This window comes from Castanea sativa, chromosome 9 (genome assembly GCF_040712315.1).
Source record: "Castanea sativa cultivar Marrone di Chiusa Pesio chromosome 9, ASM4071231v1".
In the NCBI taxonomy this organism is placed as follows: Eukaryota; Viridiplantae; Streptophyta; class Magnoliopsida; order Fagales; family Fagaceae; genus Castanea; species Castanea sativa.
In genome coordinates, this window is record NC_134021.1 from 43039772 (window position 1) to 43057921 (window position 18150).

General features: G+C 33.6%; 2 protein-coding genes across 2 annotated transcripts; both read left to right on the plus strand.

The window, feature by feature from the left end:
- Nucleotides 1-1473: 1473 nt before the first annotated feature.
- On the plus strand, nt 1474-7538 carry LOC142610629 (F-box protein At3g07870-like). The gene is made up of 2 exons (XM_075782494.1): nt 1474-2812; nt 7094-7538. The coding sequence occupies exon 1, from the start codon at nt 1623-1625 to the stop codon at nt 2802-2804; it is 1182 nt and encodes a 393-aa protein (XP_075638609.1). The 5' UTR covers nt 1474-1622; the 3' UTR covers nt 2805-2812; nt 7094-7538.
- Nucleotides 7539-12200: 4662 nt separating this feature from the next.
- Nucleotides 12201-17220, plus strand: LOC142610602 (UDP-URONIC ACID TRANSPORTER 1). The gene is made up of 4 exons (XM_075782453.1): nt 12201-12887; nt 13856-13959; nt 15941-16169; nt 16814-17220. Exons 1-4 carry the CDS (start codon nt 12444-12446, stop codon nt 16958-16960), a joined length of 924 nt encoding a protein of 307 aa, XP_075638568.1. The 5' UTR covers nt 12201-12443; the 3' UTR covers nt 16961-17220.
- Nucleotides 17221-18150: the final 930 nt, after the last annotated feature.

Sequence of the window (18150 nt, forward strand, 5' to 3'; positions counted from 1 at the left end):
CTATTGAAAAACATATTTGAATTTTTTAAACCTACAAAAAAAAAACTTTGTTTTATTAAATAAAAACAGATTTGAATTTTCTCTTCAAAAAACCCTTCTTTTTACTCATACAAAAAACAGATCTGATTTTTCAAAATCAATTTTTTCTAATCATTAAAACAAATCTGAAATTTTTAAAAACAAAAAGATGATACGTTCATAAATGGTTTTGTGTGGTTTAGTTTATTTCACATGTTCAATATATCATTCATGACATGCATAAAATGATATATTGGTTACAAGAGTCTAGAAGACCAGACTCTGTCTGGGCGAAATGGAAGCCTAACACCTTCTCATTCTGTAAACTAGCCTCCGAATTAAGGTATTTGGTTAAGTAGATATAGTTTTATCTTTACTTTTTATTTGGGGTAGATTGTAACTAGGACAAAAAAACATGTATATTAGTTAGATTGTAACTAGGACCCAAAGACATGTAAAGTTCAAATTTTCAAATTTGTATTTTATTATTCAATCAATGAAACAAAACAATTTAGTTATGTATTTTGTATTTAGTTTTTCTTATTTTTTGTACATAAAAAATAAGTAGCGACTCCACACTACACTTACCCAAAAAGAGAGGCGCCCTAAAAAGCACACCGCAAAAATCACGCACACTCTCTTTTTTGAGGGGCACCACTCAGGCGAGGTCTCTCAGATTGGGTTTTAAGTAAACATATGAAAAAAAAAAAAAAAAAACTACCCGGATAAAAATTAACTTCCATTTTAGGATAAAAGCTTCAAGATTTCAATTTTTCAATATTTTCTTACACTTTCTCAAAAGACCAGACAGTGCAAAGTGTGGAATTTGGAATAAAAACAAAGAATTAAAATTACCAATTGAACTTTCTAATGAGATGAAGATTTGTGAGGTAAAAGAGGGTTTTTTTTATTAATAAAAAAAAAACTTTGATGTTAGAATTAGAACTTTTAGCTGAAACTTGTGTAGTTTTAATTCTTGAGCTTCGTAACTAAAGCAATTTTTCCAAGTGAGAAAATCCTAGCGACTTCGATAGATAATGATAAGAAAATCCCTCAATTCTAGATCTAGATTTTCTTATAACATCTAGTTCTAATATTAAAGTTTCAAATGTTATAGCAGAAGATCTAGTATTGTGATTCAACAGTTTGATACAGAATAAACGTTGGTGTATGGGTGACTGACAGCACCATCAGCACTTCTCATACTTTCGTGGTGTCTCCGGCACCTTTCTTATGGCTCCTTGCCATTCATGGCCAAGGCTGGTGGTGTATGTGTGTGGTGGGCTTGGTGGGAAGCTGCTGAAGGGTTTGGGTTTTGGTAAAGAGAGAGAAATTATATTTTGAGTCGGCTAGATTTGGGCCTTAGGATATTTTATTAGCCACGTGTCCCTCGACAGTGTAAAAACAGGAGTTAATGAGAGGCCTTTTAACCGGAGGAGAGCGGGTCCCAAAAAAATTTAGGATGCTCTAACAAAAACACTTCCTCTTTACTCTCTCACCCTTGACACCCCGTTCTGCTTTCATGACTGTTCTTCCCTAAAACGGCTTCGCCACTCCTTGTTACAGCTCTTTAAACCCTTGTCTCTCTCTTTGGGGAAGCGGCAATGTCAGACAACATAACCACCAACTTAATAGTTCCATGGGGATCCTTACCCGATGAGATTGTTACCAATATTTTGGTTTTCCTACCCATCAAATCCATAATCAGATTTACCTCAGTTTCAAAAGCATGGAAATCACTAATCAAAAACCCAACTTTCATTTCCACCCATCTCCACCACTCCCTCAACAAAAACCAAAACCTCCTCTTCTTCAGCCTCCTCTCAGAGAATCGGAAACAGTTTTACGCATTGTATAACGAAGATGATGCTGATTTCACCCAGCACGCCAGGTTTGATTACCCTTTCCATGCTCCTGACCACCTTGATCCCCATAACGGAAAATACAGTGTGGTGGGTACTTGTAACGGCCTTCTCTTCCTTTCCAACGTTTTCCGCGGTCATTATAGCTTCTGTCTTTGGAACCCGTGTGCTGGAAAGTTACTGAAACTTCCTTCACCCAATATCACCTACGCTACGCATGGTCCGTTCGACGCCACTATTGGGTTTGGATTTGATCCCAAAACTAAAGAATATAAAGTGGTCAGGGTTGTGACTTTGCTGGAAAGTATTGACCTTGAAAAGTCTCGACCCCAGGTTGAGGTTTACACACTCTCCACTGGTCAATGGAGAATCCTTAGGACTGGTTTGGCTCCCATAGCCTTCTTTCGGCGCGACCCACAGACATTTATCAACGGGGCTCTGCATTGGGTTGCATCTAGATTTAGTGATAATAAGTTTCATAATTTTGTTCTGGTTTTCGATTTGGGTGACGAGGTTTTCCATGAGATACTCCTGCCAGAATTTCCAGGTCATACGGGTCTGATGTTCGGTTCTATTTCTGTATATAGGAATTCCATTGCCTTGTTTCAAAAGGATAATGGCTTTCTCCATATCTGGGCGATGAAAGAGTATGGTGTTCTGTCCTCGTGGACTAAAGTTTTAAGTTTACCTCTATTTTATCTAGATTTCTTTGGTGCAAGTGATAGCATACAGAAGGCACTAGGTTTTCTAAGGAGTGGTGAGGTTATATTAAAATTGGATAGAGGACGCCTCATTTCGCTTGATCTTAAGACTCAAGAGACTAAGGATCTTAGGATTATTGGATATAAGAAAACTATTGTTGATTATTATGTGGAGAGTCTAGTTTTGCTCGACAAAGCCGCCAACAGTGCAGATACATACTGAGGAAATAGGTAAAATGCTTCTTCTTTTTACCTGGTTTATACTTCTGTTATTTATATATACTTGGCATTGATCATATCATACATTAGATAAGAATATATACTCCTCGATGAGTCCAAATTTTTTATCCCACTTTTCCTGCTCCACTCTATACTCCACTAATAAAAACTTGCCACGTGTTCACCTAATTAATTAAATACTACTATCAATTAATAACGGTAGCATTAATAAGTGAATAATGATAGTATTTAATTATTTAGGTGAACACGTGGCAAGTTTTTATTGGTAAAGTATAGAGTGGAGCAGGAAAAGTGGGACAGAAGGTTTTGACTCCTTTTCGATATGATACTTCTATTAATTCTTCTTATTGATGATTGATTACCTTAATTAAGTGGCTTTATCTTTAGGATAAATAGCTTATGAAGGATAATTGAGTACATAGCATTTATACTTAAATTCGTTGTCCACTATTTTTTTTTATAAAATTAATCACTTATTACTTATATAAATAAAAAATAAAAAAAAGTGGTTAGTGTTGGTTATCAACTTTGAGCAAGCTTGTTTATCAAGAGAATTTCATGTTTCCTGCCACTTTTGATTTGCAATATATACATAGAAGTGCTCAAATTTTCTTTGCTGGCAATTTTATTGTGACAGGGGATCCCTTTTAACTTCTTGTTTTCAAACTCATACTAAATGTTCTTGTTTATTATTCATCTAATAAGTTTCTTATTCGGTCAAGTTTGATCTGTTTATGCTAAAATTTTATTCTGCATTTATAGAGTAACGTTAATTGTGAAAGCAGTTCACCAGCAAGCACTGCCTGCTTTTGGTGATTAAGAATCGAAATGACCTGTTTATACTCCTGTTCTGGAATCTTCTTTTTTTTTTTTCTTTCTTTCTTTCTTTCTTTCCTTCCTGAGCATGATTTGCATTAATTTTCCCAATAAAGTATTTATGCTTAGATGTATTTTTTTGTTGACTCCATTTCATTTCTTTTCCCTCTCTTAATCTCTTGTGAGTTTGAATGAGTTAGTATTTTCTATTATGCAATTGTATGAAGTAGAAGCAAAATACCAACATTGGTGGAAAAAATAGAGGAAAACTAGGCAAATAGAAGACAGCTACTTATAACTACTATACTTGCAGGCAGCAATAGGCTGTAGGAATGGGAAGCATTTCCTTATAGACATTAGACATGCAAGTTACAGATGGAACTCAACCCAAAATCCTAAAACTAGTCCCAAAAAATAACGACCAAGAAACTAAGCTAACAACTCTTTCATTATTTATAATGCTGAAACCTATTTCATCTTTTATGGTGCTAATGTTTTTACTTTATTCTTTAGGTTAAAGAAATTTAAGAAAGAAGATATTGGTGTTAAAGATATAAGGATGGTTAAAGAGTATCTTTTTGAGAATGGTTAAAGATTTGCCTTAAGCAATTTAAGAAAGAAGATATTGGTGTTATGAATAAAAACAGTACATGAGTGATCAATTATTGTTGAGGAAGGGATAGTACCCTACAAATAAGTAACATTGAATGCTCAAGGATATATATTCTTTTTCTCAAATACCATTAACTAACATCTAGGGTTGTATTACTGTGAGCATGTTGATGGATGATACAAGCCTTAACTCATAATAGTTTTTTGTCATTGTCTTTGGCTACACTTTCAAATGTTTTGTTTTGGTTGTAAAGTACAACTGAAGTCAATTCCAAGTGTGACTCTTTGTGCACATTTGTTTGTGCTATCACTTCCAATCTTTTTTTTGATAAGTAAATAAGCTTCATTGATAGAAAAAGAGGACAGTAAAAAAAAAAAAAAAACCAAAGCACATAGGACGTGTATTGAGGAAAATGAGAGAACAAATAGAAACTAAAAAGTACAAAAGCTACAACTATCAAGCAAATCAGTCAAGGAAGTAAAAAAGGAAACGCTGGATGCATTTGTCCACCCAAGAAAAGTCTGTAAGAAGGTCATTTTCAGCTCATGAATTGCTCTTTCGGTGCCTTCAAAAATCTGGGCATTGCTCTCCCTCCAAATGCCCCACATCAAACAATGAGGAGCCAAGTTCCAAATAACCCCATTTCTATGTTTTCTGAATTTTCCTGGCCAACTAGCAGTAAGCTCCACAACATCCTTGGGCATAACCCAAGATACCCCAAAGAGTATGAACACCATACTCCCCAACACTCTGGCTATCGGGCAATGCAAGAGTAGATGATTAATAGTCTCCCCTGCACTTCCAATCTTCATCTTACAGCTTTTTATTAAATAAACTGCTTGATTTTTTTTTAAAATTATATATTTTTTTATTTTAAAAATCACTCTCTCTGTGGAGGCCAAACTTTGCAGTGAGGAGTAAGACTTTCTGTTCACTATGTCATTGTTGTTATTCACACATATTCTTTCAATAATTGACTTAGCTGGGACCTCATTTTGGTTGTGCTGGAAAATTTTAATTTTAGTCGTCATTAGATCAATTTGATTTAGCAGTGCATCTGTTCGGTTTCTTATCGGATTCTAATGAATGGTTACCCAGGTAAAATTCTTTTCCCTCAATGTGGCATAAGGTATCCACTTTCACCTTAATCCCTTGCCTCTGGCCTTAATGGAGGGACTGTTTCAGGGTATTATTAAAGGAGTAAGGATTGCAACTCTAGTTCTCATCTCATGTTTGCAGATGATAGCATTATTTTTGTTCAAGGTACTAATGATATGCAAGAAAGTGTTTTGAAAATTTTGAAGTGTTATTCTGACCTTTCTGGTGAAATTGTAATTTTGACAAATCTGAGGTGTTTTTCAGTCCTAACACTCCTGAACAGGGTATAAACCCCATTAGCTCTTCTTAAGGTAAAAAAAGATGATGGACCTAGTAAGTATTTGGGTCTAACTTAGATATGGATCAGAAAAAGACACAGCTTTTTAGAACTGTTGTTGAAAAGATATCTCAAAAACCACAGTGATGGAAGGAAAATTTGTGGTCTCAGGTAGGTAGATTAATTTTAATCAAAACTGTTTTGAGCTCATTGCCTGTTTACCCTTTTTCAAACTTTAAAGTGCATCGTGCAATTTGTAAAGATATTGATAGAAGGATTTGGATTTTTTTTTTCCTGAAGTCATAATGAAGGGATCAGGAAAATTATTTATTAAACTGGAATTATAGCTTTTCATCAAAGAAAGATTGTGGGGGGTTTTTTTGGGGGGGGGGGGGGGGGTTGGGGGAGAGGGTGTTAGAATGTAGAGAAATGGATCCTCTGAATAAGGCTTTGGTAGCAAAGCAATTCTGGGGAGTTATTTCTATTTTGAATTGTCTGTTGTCTAAGGTGTTGTCAAGGTTAAGCCTTCTAGCTCTTAGGGTTGGAAAGGTATACTTTCTTGTTGACTGAACCTAATGGCGAGATTGTGCGTTGCCAATGATCTCTTGCTCAACTGACTCTTCCTCCCCTTAAAACTGTTAGATGGATTGGAGGGCAAGTTTATAGGTAAGACTCATCGTGTACCTGTGTAATTAACCAATAAAATAAATAAATAAATGGTGTATTGGGGATGGTACTTCATTTTGACTGAATCATCCATGCTTTATGATGGAGGACAAGGTAGATTGGGAGATGAGTGTTTCTGTGCAAACTGATTGATCGTGACAGATTTTGTCTTAAGTATCCTCTCATTAGGAAACTTTTAATTGCCACATTTTTCTGTGGAAAATAATTAATAATCTTTTCCTGTTAAGTCTGAACTAAGTAGAAGAAAAGTTGTATTTTCTGATTCACATGTGATGTGTGGTAAATATGAGGAAACTGTGGAACCTTTTTTTTTTTCTTGTCCAAATTTGTTTTGCTTCAGTGTGTGGTATTAGAATGGATTCTTAGCAAACCCAATCAGAAAGGTTGTGATTAGTATGATGGTTGTATGTTCTTTCTGAAAATAAATTTTATAATGCAACTATTGTGGCTGTGATAGTGGGTGTTTTATGGTTTATATACGGTTTTTAGGGGCTAAGGTTTTTTTTTTTTTTTTTTTTTTTTTTTTTTTTTTTTTTTTTTTTGAATTCTGGAAGGTTTAAGTTCAACCTAAAGTCATGGTAAAGTTTAGCTGAAAGTGAATGCTTAACTGCATGGAAGTACTAGAATTTTGATGATGAATTGCAGAGTTCAATAAAAAGCAGTGATTAGTGAAAGAGATTTTTACAATTTTGGTCACTGTGTAGGATGGCAAGTAGTTTTGTTTTCTTGCAGGTTTCTATTCTAATAGGAAAAAGTTTGGTGAATGTGCTTTTGAGTGCAGGGACAGATCAGGAAATAAGCGGATTATGGATTTCTACAGCAGAACTGTGTCATCTAAAAGAGAAGCAACTTTCATTTCACTTAGAGACCCGATGATGACAATCTAGAGAAAGGGACTTCATAGTGCCATTGTGGTGATGCAGAATAAAAACTTCTTGCAAAAGCTCCTTGAAGATGATCGCATAAACTTGAGATTGGGACATGTTTTCGAAGTTATAAGGGTATTGAGTGAGTTTGGTAATGTACTTAATTATGGAGATAGAGAATATTGGAATGGGTTGTTAAATTAGTTTAATGCTGTTTTAGATTATATTAATATAACCTGGGAGGGGCATAGTTTGCTGGTGATGTTTTTGTTCTCAGACTTTGTATTTGTGCTTTACTTGTATAGTTGTATCCAAAAATAAATAAATTACTTTTCTAATGAACTTCTTTATGCATAAAAATAGTGTTGGTACTTGTTACCTTACTCTTCATTCTTCAATAATGCCAAGAGCCCTGGTGCTTTTCTGTTGATATTTATTTTGGTATTATATATTTATATTCTTAATCCTAAAGGAGATTCATGGGTAAAAGATTGTGTGTTTTTCATGTGCTACACAACAGTCTCATTGGGCAATTCTGTGTTTTTAGGCCTACATGAGTTGGCCTTTTGCCCAATCTCCAAATCTCTAAAGGATTGGGCCTGAAGCTCACTGCAGTACAAAACGGGCTCGAAACCCAAAATCCATTACAGCACAAGGTAGGCATGAGAGCCCAAATTTCCTTACCACACAGAATGGACTTAGCAGCCCAAAAGTCTACTGCTTCACGTGTTGAGCCCAAGAGCCAACATTCATTTATCTCATGGGTCGGGCTTAAAGTCCATGATGCTCTTCCTTAAAACCCAAGGCCCTAATCTACACCAAGCAGACCTTGGTAGGCAAAAATCTTAGTCAAAGAAAAATCAAATGGGCCATTTAGGCCTTTAGGGTTGAAAAGCCCTTCACTGATTTAAGAAGAGGCCCAAAGAGACCCAAGTCCGTTGAATAAATACTGGAGAAAAGATAAAGTAGAAAGGGTAGGGCCAGCGAGAAGCTAATGAGATAAAGTAATAAACCATACCGGCAAAGAATAACAATTTGTTAGAGCGTTTAGAAGAGCATCCCTAAAAAGGGTTAAGAGATAGAATTTAGGAAATGAACTCCAAAAAAAGTAACAAACCTTCATATTGACTTCCTTACTCATTTTCTAATATAATTAACACATCCCTAAAATAACAATTTGTTACAGCATTTTTATATATTGAAGGAAGTACGATTCATTTCCCAAACATTTATTTTATTCCTTTTTTGTGTTTTAAAAAGTAGGAGAAATAACAAAAAGTAATTTTAAAAAATCTAATATTTTTATAGAAAAAGGAGATGTGGGTGTTTTAAAAAATATTTAAATAAAATAGAAAAAGTCAATTCTTATACTAAAATAAGAAGAAATTTTAGGAACACCAACGTATAAATGCTCTAACATATTCAAAATTATACTTTTCCAACTAAAAGATGACAATCCCTATCTTACTTTTAGCACATTGGGAGAGTAAAAAGAGCTTTCCTTACTAATTTTAGCTAGAGCTTAAAAACAATGAGAAGTCATTGCCTAAACTCTAGGGAAAATCTAAAGATTCACATTTCTTCTCATTTGAATAAGACTTTGCTACAAAATCAAAGATTCATGATAGTTGTGTGAATCTTAAAAAGGGGATATATGAGAATTTATGGTTTGGATGGTCAAAAAGTATGTTCAATAGAGTTCTAATAGTCAAAATTAATTGAGTACATGAACTTGACACATTTTTTCAAACCTTATGGACCTTTGACAAACTAATGTGTAACAAGTTACATTTGGTCAGCATCCCAATACTTGATAGGACTTAAGATGTCAAGACTCCTTTTGATCTTTGCATTCATGCTCTAGCTATCTAGATGACTTGCCCCATTTAGAGAAATGAGACAAAAGGCTTAAGTAAGACCATCTTACTATTCTTAGTAAAGAACTAATAAAGTAGTCAGTACCCCTTATCTACAAGTGATTCTCATTGATTATCAAAAAAATAAAAATAAAAAGAAGATTCTCATTCACTATCTACTTCACTCCCCATCTTTCAAAAGAACTCTATAAAAAGTACATCAACCTAAAACAAAATTATGATTTTTAATCTCAATTCTTCTCATAACACTCCAAAAATATTCAATACTCCTTCCAAAAAAAAACCACACCAATAACACCATATGAACCAAACATAAAGTCATATACCAGACTAATATCACCAACTATCAAAACGCCAAACGGCCAAAGGTATGTCAACAACTCCACCTTCGAAAACCTCACACGTCCACAGCTCCTAACCGATGCTATTAAACTCAATCCCCAACTACCAAAATCATGCAAATCCCTATCATCAATGTTCATAAAATGGCAATTGGAGTACCAAAAGGAGTGATAGGATCTATCATCTATGTATTGATGTTTGCAGATGTTGATATTGCCCCATCTAACCTTAACTATTACCAATGATTGTAGTACCTCATAGTTGAAGGAACCAACTTAAAACAAGTTCTTCCTATTCCTATTCCTATTCCTATTCCTAGATGTCTAGCAAATCAAAGTGGGCTTTTCAAGGAGTTGCCTTGAATTAAATGGACCAAGTGCTACACTCAAAATTGCCCATATGCAAGTAAACCTAAGCACCAGCACCGACCAAAGCCCATGCCCATGCTTGTCGTTGTTTAACTATCACAGCAAGCAATCATGATGTCTCCTCAAACCCCACAAATTCAGAGAGTTAACGGCTTGTTGCAAGTTGAAAGTCCCCAATCACCGTTTTTTTTTTTTTAAATAATTCAAAGATTACAATTAAAAAAAAATTGTAATGTTAATAGATGCTTTTAAGTAATTATTAATAAATTATAATAGAAAAATTTTGACACCATTTTTATGAGGAATATAAAAATTTGTCAACAACATTTATTATCTTAACATTTCTCTTAAAAAAATGGGACATGGAGGATTTGAATTATAGTTTTCCTTTCCAAAAATATAGTGAAAGAAAAGAGAAGGAAGAAGAATGATTTTTTTTTTTTTTTTAAAAGTGATTTTACCCATTGTGTGTACCACACGCGCAACAGGAATTTTCTAATATATATTTGTATACCCGGTTTTGAGCTTTCTTGTCATTTTACCATACCAGTCACAAAAATAATAATAAAAAGACAACATTGAAGATGATGTCAAATGTTAACCACCATAAAAGTTACTAGCCTAAAGTGACTTGAGAGAGATTATAAAATAAAAAATAAAAAAAAGACATGAGATTAGTATAAAATTATGGAAACAAAAATGAGAGGTGCTACGTCCACAACATTTTTACAACATTTTTACAACAAATCATAGGTGGTTAGTTGTTATTGGTTCAAATTTGAACCTAACACTAAGATTACTTTTTTGCCCCAACAATAACAACCAGTAACATCCTGCCACTTAGGATTTGTTGTAAAAATATTGTAACAATGTTGTGGACATATCATTTTTCAACAAAAATACACAAACTAACAAAATAATAATTTCAACAATGTCAAAAGAAACAAACCTTTCTAAAATTAGTGATGGTGATAAAATAAATGAAAAGTTGAGGCAATCCAAAAGCCGGTGCAAAGAAATTGAAAAGGAGACGTGTGAGATATATCTATATAGAGATGGTGTGTACTAATTTTTAGGAAAAAAAGATACATGTGTGAGAACTTGCGTGTGAAAATGTTGTGAATGTGACACTTCTATCTCTCTTTCTCTATATTTAAATAGAAATATTGTGTGCTAATTTTTAGGAAAAAGACATGTTAAACGTAGTTATTAGTAGTTTACAAAATTTTCTAACCGTTTATAAAATTAGAAAAAATAAAAAACTTTTAAAGTAGTTAACCAAAACTATTGGAGCTAAAAACTTTCAGCTAGAGGAAAAAAAAAACCCATAAATTTCAATATTGAAAAGGGAGAAACTCCTCTAAAAAATGAGAAATCATTAGGTCCACCGCAAGGAAGAATTACAGAATTGGTCTTCCTTGGTCCTCCAACTAATAAAATGTTGTTACTTATATAATGTGAATTCACCTAGTATTTTTTTCTTTCTTGAGCTAATTAGGAAGTTAACTCACAAATTTGCATGAATGGCATCGTTTCATTAATTAGAAGGACCATTTCAGCGCATCTGGCTGGTGAACCTAATATTTTCTCCTAAAAATGGGAAGAGATAAAAGAGGCTAAAATTTAGGATTTTGAAAATGAGTTGGTAATAACCTGAGAAAAAGAGACTAGAAAAAAACTATTTGAAACTATCTAAAATAATTGTTGTATATTCTTAAAAAAATTGTTTTATTTTTTAATTTTAATTTAAAAAATGTAGTGTTTTTCAAATTTATCTAAAATTAAGGTATTTTAAAATTAATAATTTTTCAGTAAAAAAATTAATAATTTTACATATCTAACCCTATTAAACGTATAAATCAATATAGAAAAAGTTCTTTAAATAGTTATTATAGATATAAGATATGAATATGGACATTGACATGGAAGATATATACAAGTAAAGATAGATTTTTTTTATTTTTTATTTTAGAGTTTTAATTTATGGTGTCCATTTTTAATAATAGCTTTTTATTATCAGAGTAAGACGCAAATTGATTTTTGATATAAGCAAGAATTAAATTTCAAATATTTTATTTAACAATAATAGATTTTAATAATTGAGTTAACTGAAACTACTATAGATATATAAACATATATATATATATATAAAATAAAAAATAAAAAAAAAAAAAAAAAAGAAAAAGAAAAAGAGAAGATTTCTATACATCTAGCATATTATGGTTCATCAGTTCATCTCAAGTAAGAATAGATCCCATTTATGATACCACAAGATCCCATTTGTGCCAACCACTTCACATGCGAAATTTACGTGTATTATGTTGAAGGGCATCGTACCTGGAGTTCTGTACTTTGTCTTTGTGACTAATTTGAGAATTTCACCACTGGATCTTATTTTTTTAATTTATCTTTACTGGGTACTAGGAGAAAAGCACGGTTCTAAATGGAACTACCTGCGGAAAATCGGAGACATTTCCACTGTTTCCTCAACCTACTCACCTCCCAACAATAATTCTTTGAGATTTACCTACACACTCTCACACCCAAAAACACCCCCCCATCAAAATCGATCACATTCGAAAAAACATTTAAAAAAAAAAAATACCCATTTTCCATTGTAGCTCAAATGCAAAGCTTCTTATCAAATCCAGACACCCATTGAGCCAAAACCTCGTAAAATGTCTTCCAAAAAGCAAGTTATTCTCGTATGTTCCCTCATCCTCCTATGGTACTCATCCAACATTGGTGTCCTTCTCCTCAACAAGTTCTTGCTCTCCACCTATGGCTTCAGGTTCCCAATCTTCCTCACAATGTGTCACATGTCAGCCTGTGCTATCCTCAGCTACATCTCCATTGTGTTCTTAAAGTTTGTCCCACTCCAGACCCTCAAATCTCGTAACCAGTTCCTAAAGATTGCAACTTTAAGCCTTGTCTTTTGTGGGTCGGTTGTTGGTGGCAATATCTCTCTGAGGTACCTTGCAGTGTCGTTTAACCAGGCTGTCGGTGCAACCACGCCATTTTTCACAGCGGTTTTTGCCTACATTATGACCCTTAAGAGAGAATCTTGGGTTACCTATGCTGCTCTTGTGCCTGTTGTTACAGGTGTTGTGATTGCCAGTGGGGTATGTTTCTTTTTTTGGTTAATTGGATCAAAAAAAAAAAAAAATTTAATCACAATGTGCGACATGGATTTAATTTGCATGTTTTTGATTGGTTGCTATGTTTAAATGTTGCTAATTTATTAGTTTATTGTTGTTGGAGGTAAGACATTACATACCCATTTGGGTTTTTTTGTTAATTTAATTTGACTGTTAAGGTTTTGTTTTTGCCTTAAATGTGAATCCAGATCTGGTAATTCTGTTACATGTATTAGTTATTGATTGTTATGCACTTTCCATGATCTATAATTAGTTCAAATTATAAGCAGTTTTTTTTTTTTAATGCAATGGGTGAAGATCTCACAAGTTCTAAGGGATAAGTAAATATTTAAAATTCTGGATCAAAAGCTGAAATGGATAACGGAGTAGAATAACTGATTTTGGATTGTGTGCAAGAACATTGTCATGGGTTGCATGGTATGAGGTGAGTAATAATGTAATATATCTAGCTCAAAAAAAAAAAAAAAAAAAACTCATGGTAATGTGTTGGTGCCAAAGATAGTGTTTGATGAACGTATTGGCTGGCCGCCTGAGATAACCAAAAAAGTGTTAGGTTTCAGTAAAATATCACAACATTTATCAGGGTAATGTTAAGTTATTTAGTGTTAAAGTTGAAATAACATTCCTTTACATGAGATTTATCATTTATTATAATAAAATTTTACTACATTATATATTTAAAAGTTAAAGTAGAAAGATCTTTTAATGTCATAGTTAGTGTATAAGTAGTTGCTGGATCATTTTTACGTAACTTTTAGCAATCATATGAAAAATTTTACTTGATCAAAATTCAAGAATGGACACGTCTTCTTCTCTGTGTCTGCTGGAATGTTTATTATATTTTTCACCTTTTCCAACCATTTCCTTTTTCTTTCTTCTTATATACTTTAATATTTTTTTAGTGAAGTTATAACATTCTTGGTTTGTGGCAGGGGGAGCCAGGTTTCCACTTGTTTGGATTCATTGTGTGCATAAGTGCAACAGCTGCAAGGGCCTTTAAGTCTGTTCTTCAGGGTATCCTACTTTCATCTGATGGGTAAATGCTTCAAATCATCTTATCATTTATTTCTTTTTCATCTTTTAGTTTAGAGTCATATCTAAAATTTATTTGGTTACTATTATCTACCATTTCAGATCACTGAGGATAGAATTTTTTTTCCCCTCTTCTTATCTTTATTCAACTCAGTTGAATTAGAATCATTGATTCCCTCTGTTGTCCCTTTCTTATTCATTCTTTACGTAATATTAAGATTTTAATGCATGCCGTGTGATTTCTCTCTATGGATATCATGCACTACTATGGAAGAGCACACATTTGTAGTTGTTTTAAATGGAAGCATTAGAGAAATCCACATAAGACAAAGCAGTTTTTCCTTCATATCTAATTACTTCTATGAGTTTTAATTTCCCTTTCTAGCTAATTAGAATCTCCATCACCATCCAAGGCATCATGCAATACACCACAAGTAATGATAGCTCCGGACCACAACTCCCTCAGTATGACATTTCCTTGGCGTTTAAGTGATAAGTTTTCATATTTTCTTTCTGCTAGTCTTTACAAATTGCCAATCTCCTGGTATTCAAGTATAACTAATATTCTTTGAAAGACCCATATTTATTACCATATTTGAGAGTAATACCCATGTACTTCTCTATGAAGTCAATTGTGTCCAAAATTGAATATAAAATTTTGGCTAACGTACAAGTTTGGTCCCTTAAAAATTACCCAAATTTCAGTTTGTCTTTAAAACCTATTTCATGTCAAGTCAGATCATATGTTTTTCAAATGAGTTAATTTAGTCTAATGGGACTATGGCATTGCATTATGTGATGAAAAGATTTAACATGTCCAGAATACATACAGTCACCCTCTCTTGAAAATATGAGGGAATTAATGTTATCTGAGAGGTGCACGGACAAAATGGGAGGGAAACTTAGGGGAGAAGCTAAAGCCTTTTTTATCACAAAATAAGATGAATAAATTGACAAAAAACATTTTTGAGTAACCAAACTGCGTAAGTTTTCGTGGAACAAACAATACATTAGCCTAAAATTTTCATTCTGGATGTAAATGATACTTCTTTGATACTTTAAAAGGTCCTGTATGCATATCTGCCATGAGGATGCAATGAAATTTAGTTAATTGAATAGATTCCTTCACTCATATTGAGGCAGCTTGGAATAAGTTAATCAAGGTTGACGTGGGCTGGTTTGAGGTTATGAAGGCTTGTGGTTTAAGTTTTGGAATTTTATAGAAGCTCTTCCTACAATAACTAAGTAATCTGCTCTGTGTGTTGCAAAATACATTTAATATTATATTTCTTTATTCTTCTTCTGCTCTTTTGTTAGAATATACTTATTTCCTCTTATCAGAGCAGGGCTGGATGGGTTTCAATGCTCTTGTATAACTTGAATGGTGTCTCTAAACTCTAAGCCCATTGCGAATTTGGGATAGTTCTGGTTTTACAAATCCTTACTCTCCCTGGTCCATTCCTATTCACAATTTACAATATATGCTATTCATTGGAAATGAGGAAGAAGAATGCCAAATCCATGGAGGTTTTCACTTCTTTAGGCTATGAAAAATAGTTTCTTTCCTCTGCAAGATACATTTATTCTCTTTAAGACCAAGGTGTTTGTCCTTTCTTTTATCCACTGCCTAATTTGATTGACAAAAAGAATTACTGCTCAGAATAGTGGGAAAGAATCCCCTCCTATTCATTCCTCTAATTTCCTCCTACTTTAATCCAGATGTACAACATGTAGCATTTAAAATCCAGTGTTCTTTAAAAATCCACGTAAACCACACAAAAACAAATAAATGTCACGCGTCTCACATCTAGCCAAAGATTGGAGGGAATTGGAGGATTTAAATGGGAGGTGATCTTATCCCCAGAATAGTGAAATCTTTAAATCACTTAAGGTTATAACGGTTTTTCCAATCTTTTCTCAACCCCAAAAGAGCATTTTTACTTGTTTAATGTCCACTAAATCCTTGGTATGTTTTGATCTTACAGGGAAAAGTTGAACTCAATGAATTTGCTACTATACATGTCACCAATTGCAGTTCTGGTTTTGTTGCCTGCAACGCTTGTAATGGAGCCCAATGTCGTAGAAGTTACCGTATCACTTGGAAAAGAACATAAATACATGTGGCTGCTGCTTGCTCTTAATTCAACAATGGCCTATGCAGCTAACTTGTCAAACTTCTTGGTGACAAAACATACAAGTGCATTAACACTTCAGGTTTGACTTACTATATCTTACGTTTTCCTTTTCTTTTCTTCCTAGTTCTTTTGAAAGATACCCGCCAGATTTCTTTGTTTGCAGCAAATCAATATTATAATTCATCTTTGGGCTTCTCATCATAAATCTAATTAAATTCATACATGAGATTTACATCAATTTACTGGCAGTACACTACCGTCTAGTTTCTGTCAACCATGTGGAGTAGAAGTAATTATATATATATATATATATATATATATATATATATATATGGTATACCAAACCAGTATATTATAATAAATCATGTTAGTAATGTAAAGTGCTCCTAAAACGTGTTTTTCTTTTTTTGGTTCCACTCAAAGTTGTGGCTACAATAGCCTGATGGTAGTCTATTACTGCTCTTAAAAGTTAAAGCATACTTTCATCAGCTTGTTCTTCACTTGTTTGATAAGAGGCTTTCAACCTTGAGCATCTGCAAAACCCTGTATTTGATTGAGGATTTCAAAGAAAACCAGATGTCGGAGAAGCAATTCAACCCTAATATTTAAATCCGAACACCTTTTTATCAAATAAAATCTAATCATGCTAACATGCATTGGTGTTTTCCACTGCTCTTGAATTCTCAACCTTTTCTCTGCTCCTCCCTTGGTTATGTTCTGCAGGTATTAGGAAATGCAAAAGGCGCTGTTGCTGTTGTAATCTCAATACTCTTGTTCAGAAATCCTGTTACAGTTATGGGCATTGGTGGTTACTCAATAACCGTTTGTGGGGTGATCGCTTATGGAGAAGCCAAGAGGAGGTTTAAATGAATGATCCTCTACATTTAGTAATTTTCCCTTTCTATGACCTGTTCTTTGAAGAGTCTAGTGAAATCATGTGGGCGTAGATAGAGAAAGAGAGTGATTTTGTGTGTTGTAGTATTAATCTATTATTTTTTGAAGCAGTATTAATCCATTTTTATTTACACAAACATACATTCTTTGGTATTATATTTACGTATTGTTTTAGTTTGATTTATTTGGAAATGACAAATCATTGTTGCCTTTGCCATTTTTATCTCCTCTCCAAATTCTGATGAATTCTTGCAGGTGGCTGTAGTGGTAGGTTCCTCTAACCTGAAAGAAATATTGAACAAAATGATATCAACGTCCAGATGAACTAACTTCGATTCCTTTAATGTTATTTCTAGTTAACTTTTTACTGCCTTAAGTTATCACCAAGGCCTGTCTGCCATTTGAGGGGTTTTTTTTTTTTTTTTTGGGGATAAATAAAGAGTACATTCAACAAATAAAAAAAGTACAAAAATTCTGGGACACAATTAAAGTTTACAGCAATATACTCAACTGCCTCTACTTTGAGAATTTTATCAAGTCCAAAAATTTATGATTTTTCAATTTCAGTTAGATTAATAAAGCCTTTTACCTGTTTAATTTTTACATGGTTTTCTTTTTTGACAAGTGATCGAGTGAATGTTTTCTACTTAAATCTACACAAAATGGATTGTAAGCTGCCAGTCTCTGGGAGCGAGCATCACAGCACCCCTTGGCTTTCCGGGAAATGAAAAGCAATAGCAATAAGCTCTGCTGGTCAAATGAAATAGAAAAGCTTAGCTGCAAAATATTCATATGCTTCTATCAGAAAATGGACAAACAATCCAATTGAAAATGTGAGAAACAAGTAATATCATATTGAGAGTCAAATAAAATGGATTGCATAATACCAAACCAATAATGCTCGTTCCCCAACATCAGGATTCAGAAGGGATTAAGGTAAAGGTTATGCAAGAAGAAGAGGTGATTGATGAAGCTTTGAGAGTATAACTAGTCCTAAGAGATTCATTCAACTAATGATTTAATGCAATTTTTTCTCTGAATAAATGCTCGTGCACTCGAGTGGATTCGAATCCATATCCTCACCCGCCACCCCATATCAATGAAAGGGGGAAGCACCATTTGACCTCAAGGCCATTGGTAATGGTTACAAACTTTTACTATAAAGT

What these genes read in the sequence shown, in the direction of transcription:
- LOC142610629 (XM_075782494.1), top strand. Translation starts at nt 1,623, where the DNA reads ATGTCAGACAACATAACCACCAACTTAATAGTTCCATGGGGATCCTTA.
- LOC142610602 (XM_075782453.1), top strand. Translation starts at nt 12,444, where the DNA reads ATGTCTTCCAAAAAGCAAGTTATTCTCGTATGTTCCCTCATCCTCCTA. An exon ending in GTGTTGTGATTGCCAGTGGG is followed by an intron (nt 12,888 to 13,855) that starts GTATGTTTCTTT and finishes GGTTTGTGGCAG; the next exon opens with GGGGAGCCAGGTTTCCACTT. An exon ending in ATCCTACTTTCATCTGATGG is followed by an intron (nt 13,960 to 15,940) that starts GTAAATGCTTCA and finishes TTGATCTTACAG; the next exon opens with GGAAAAGTTGAACTCAATGA.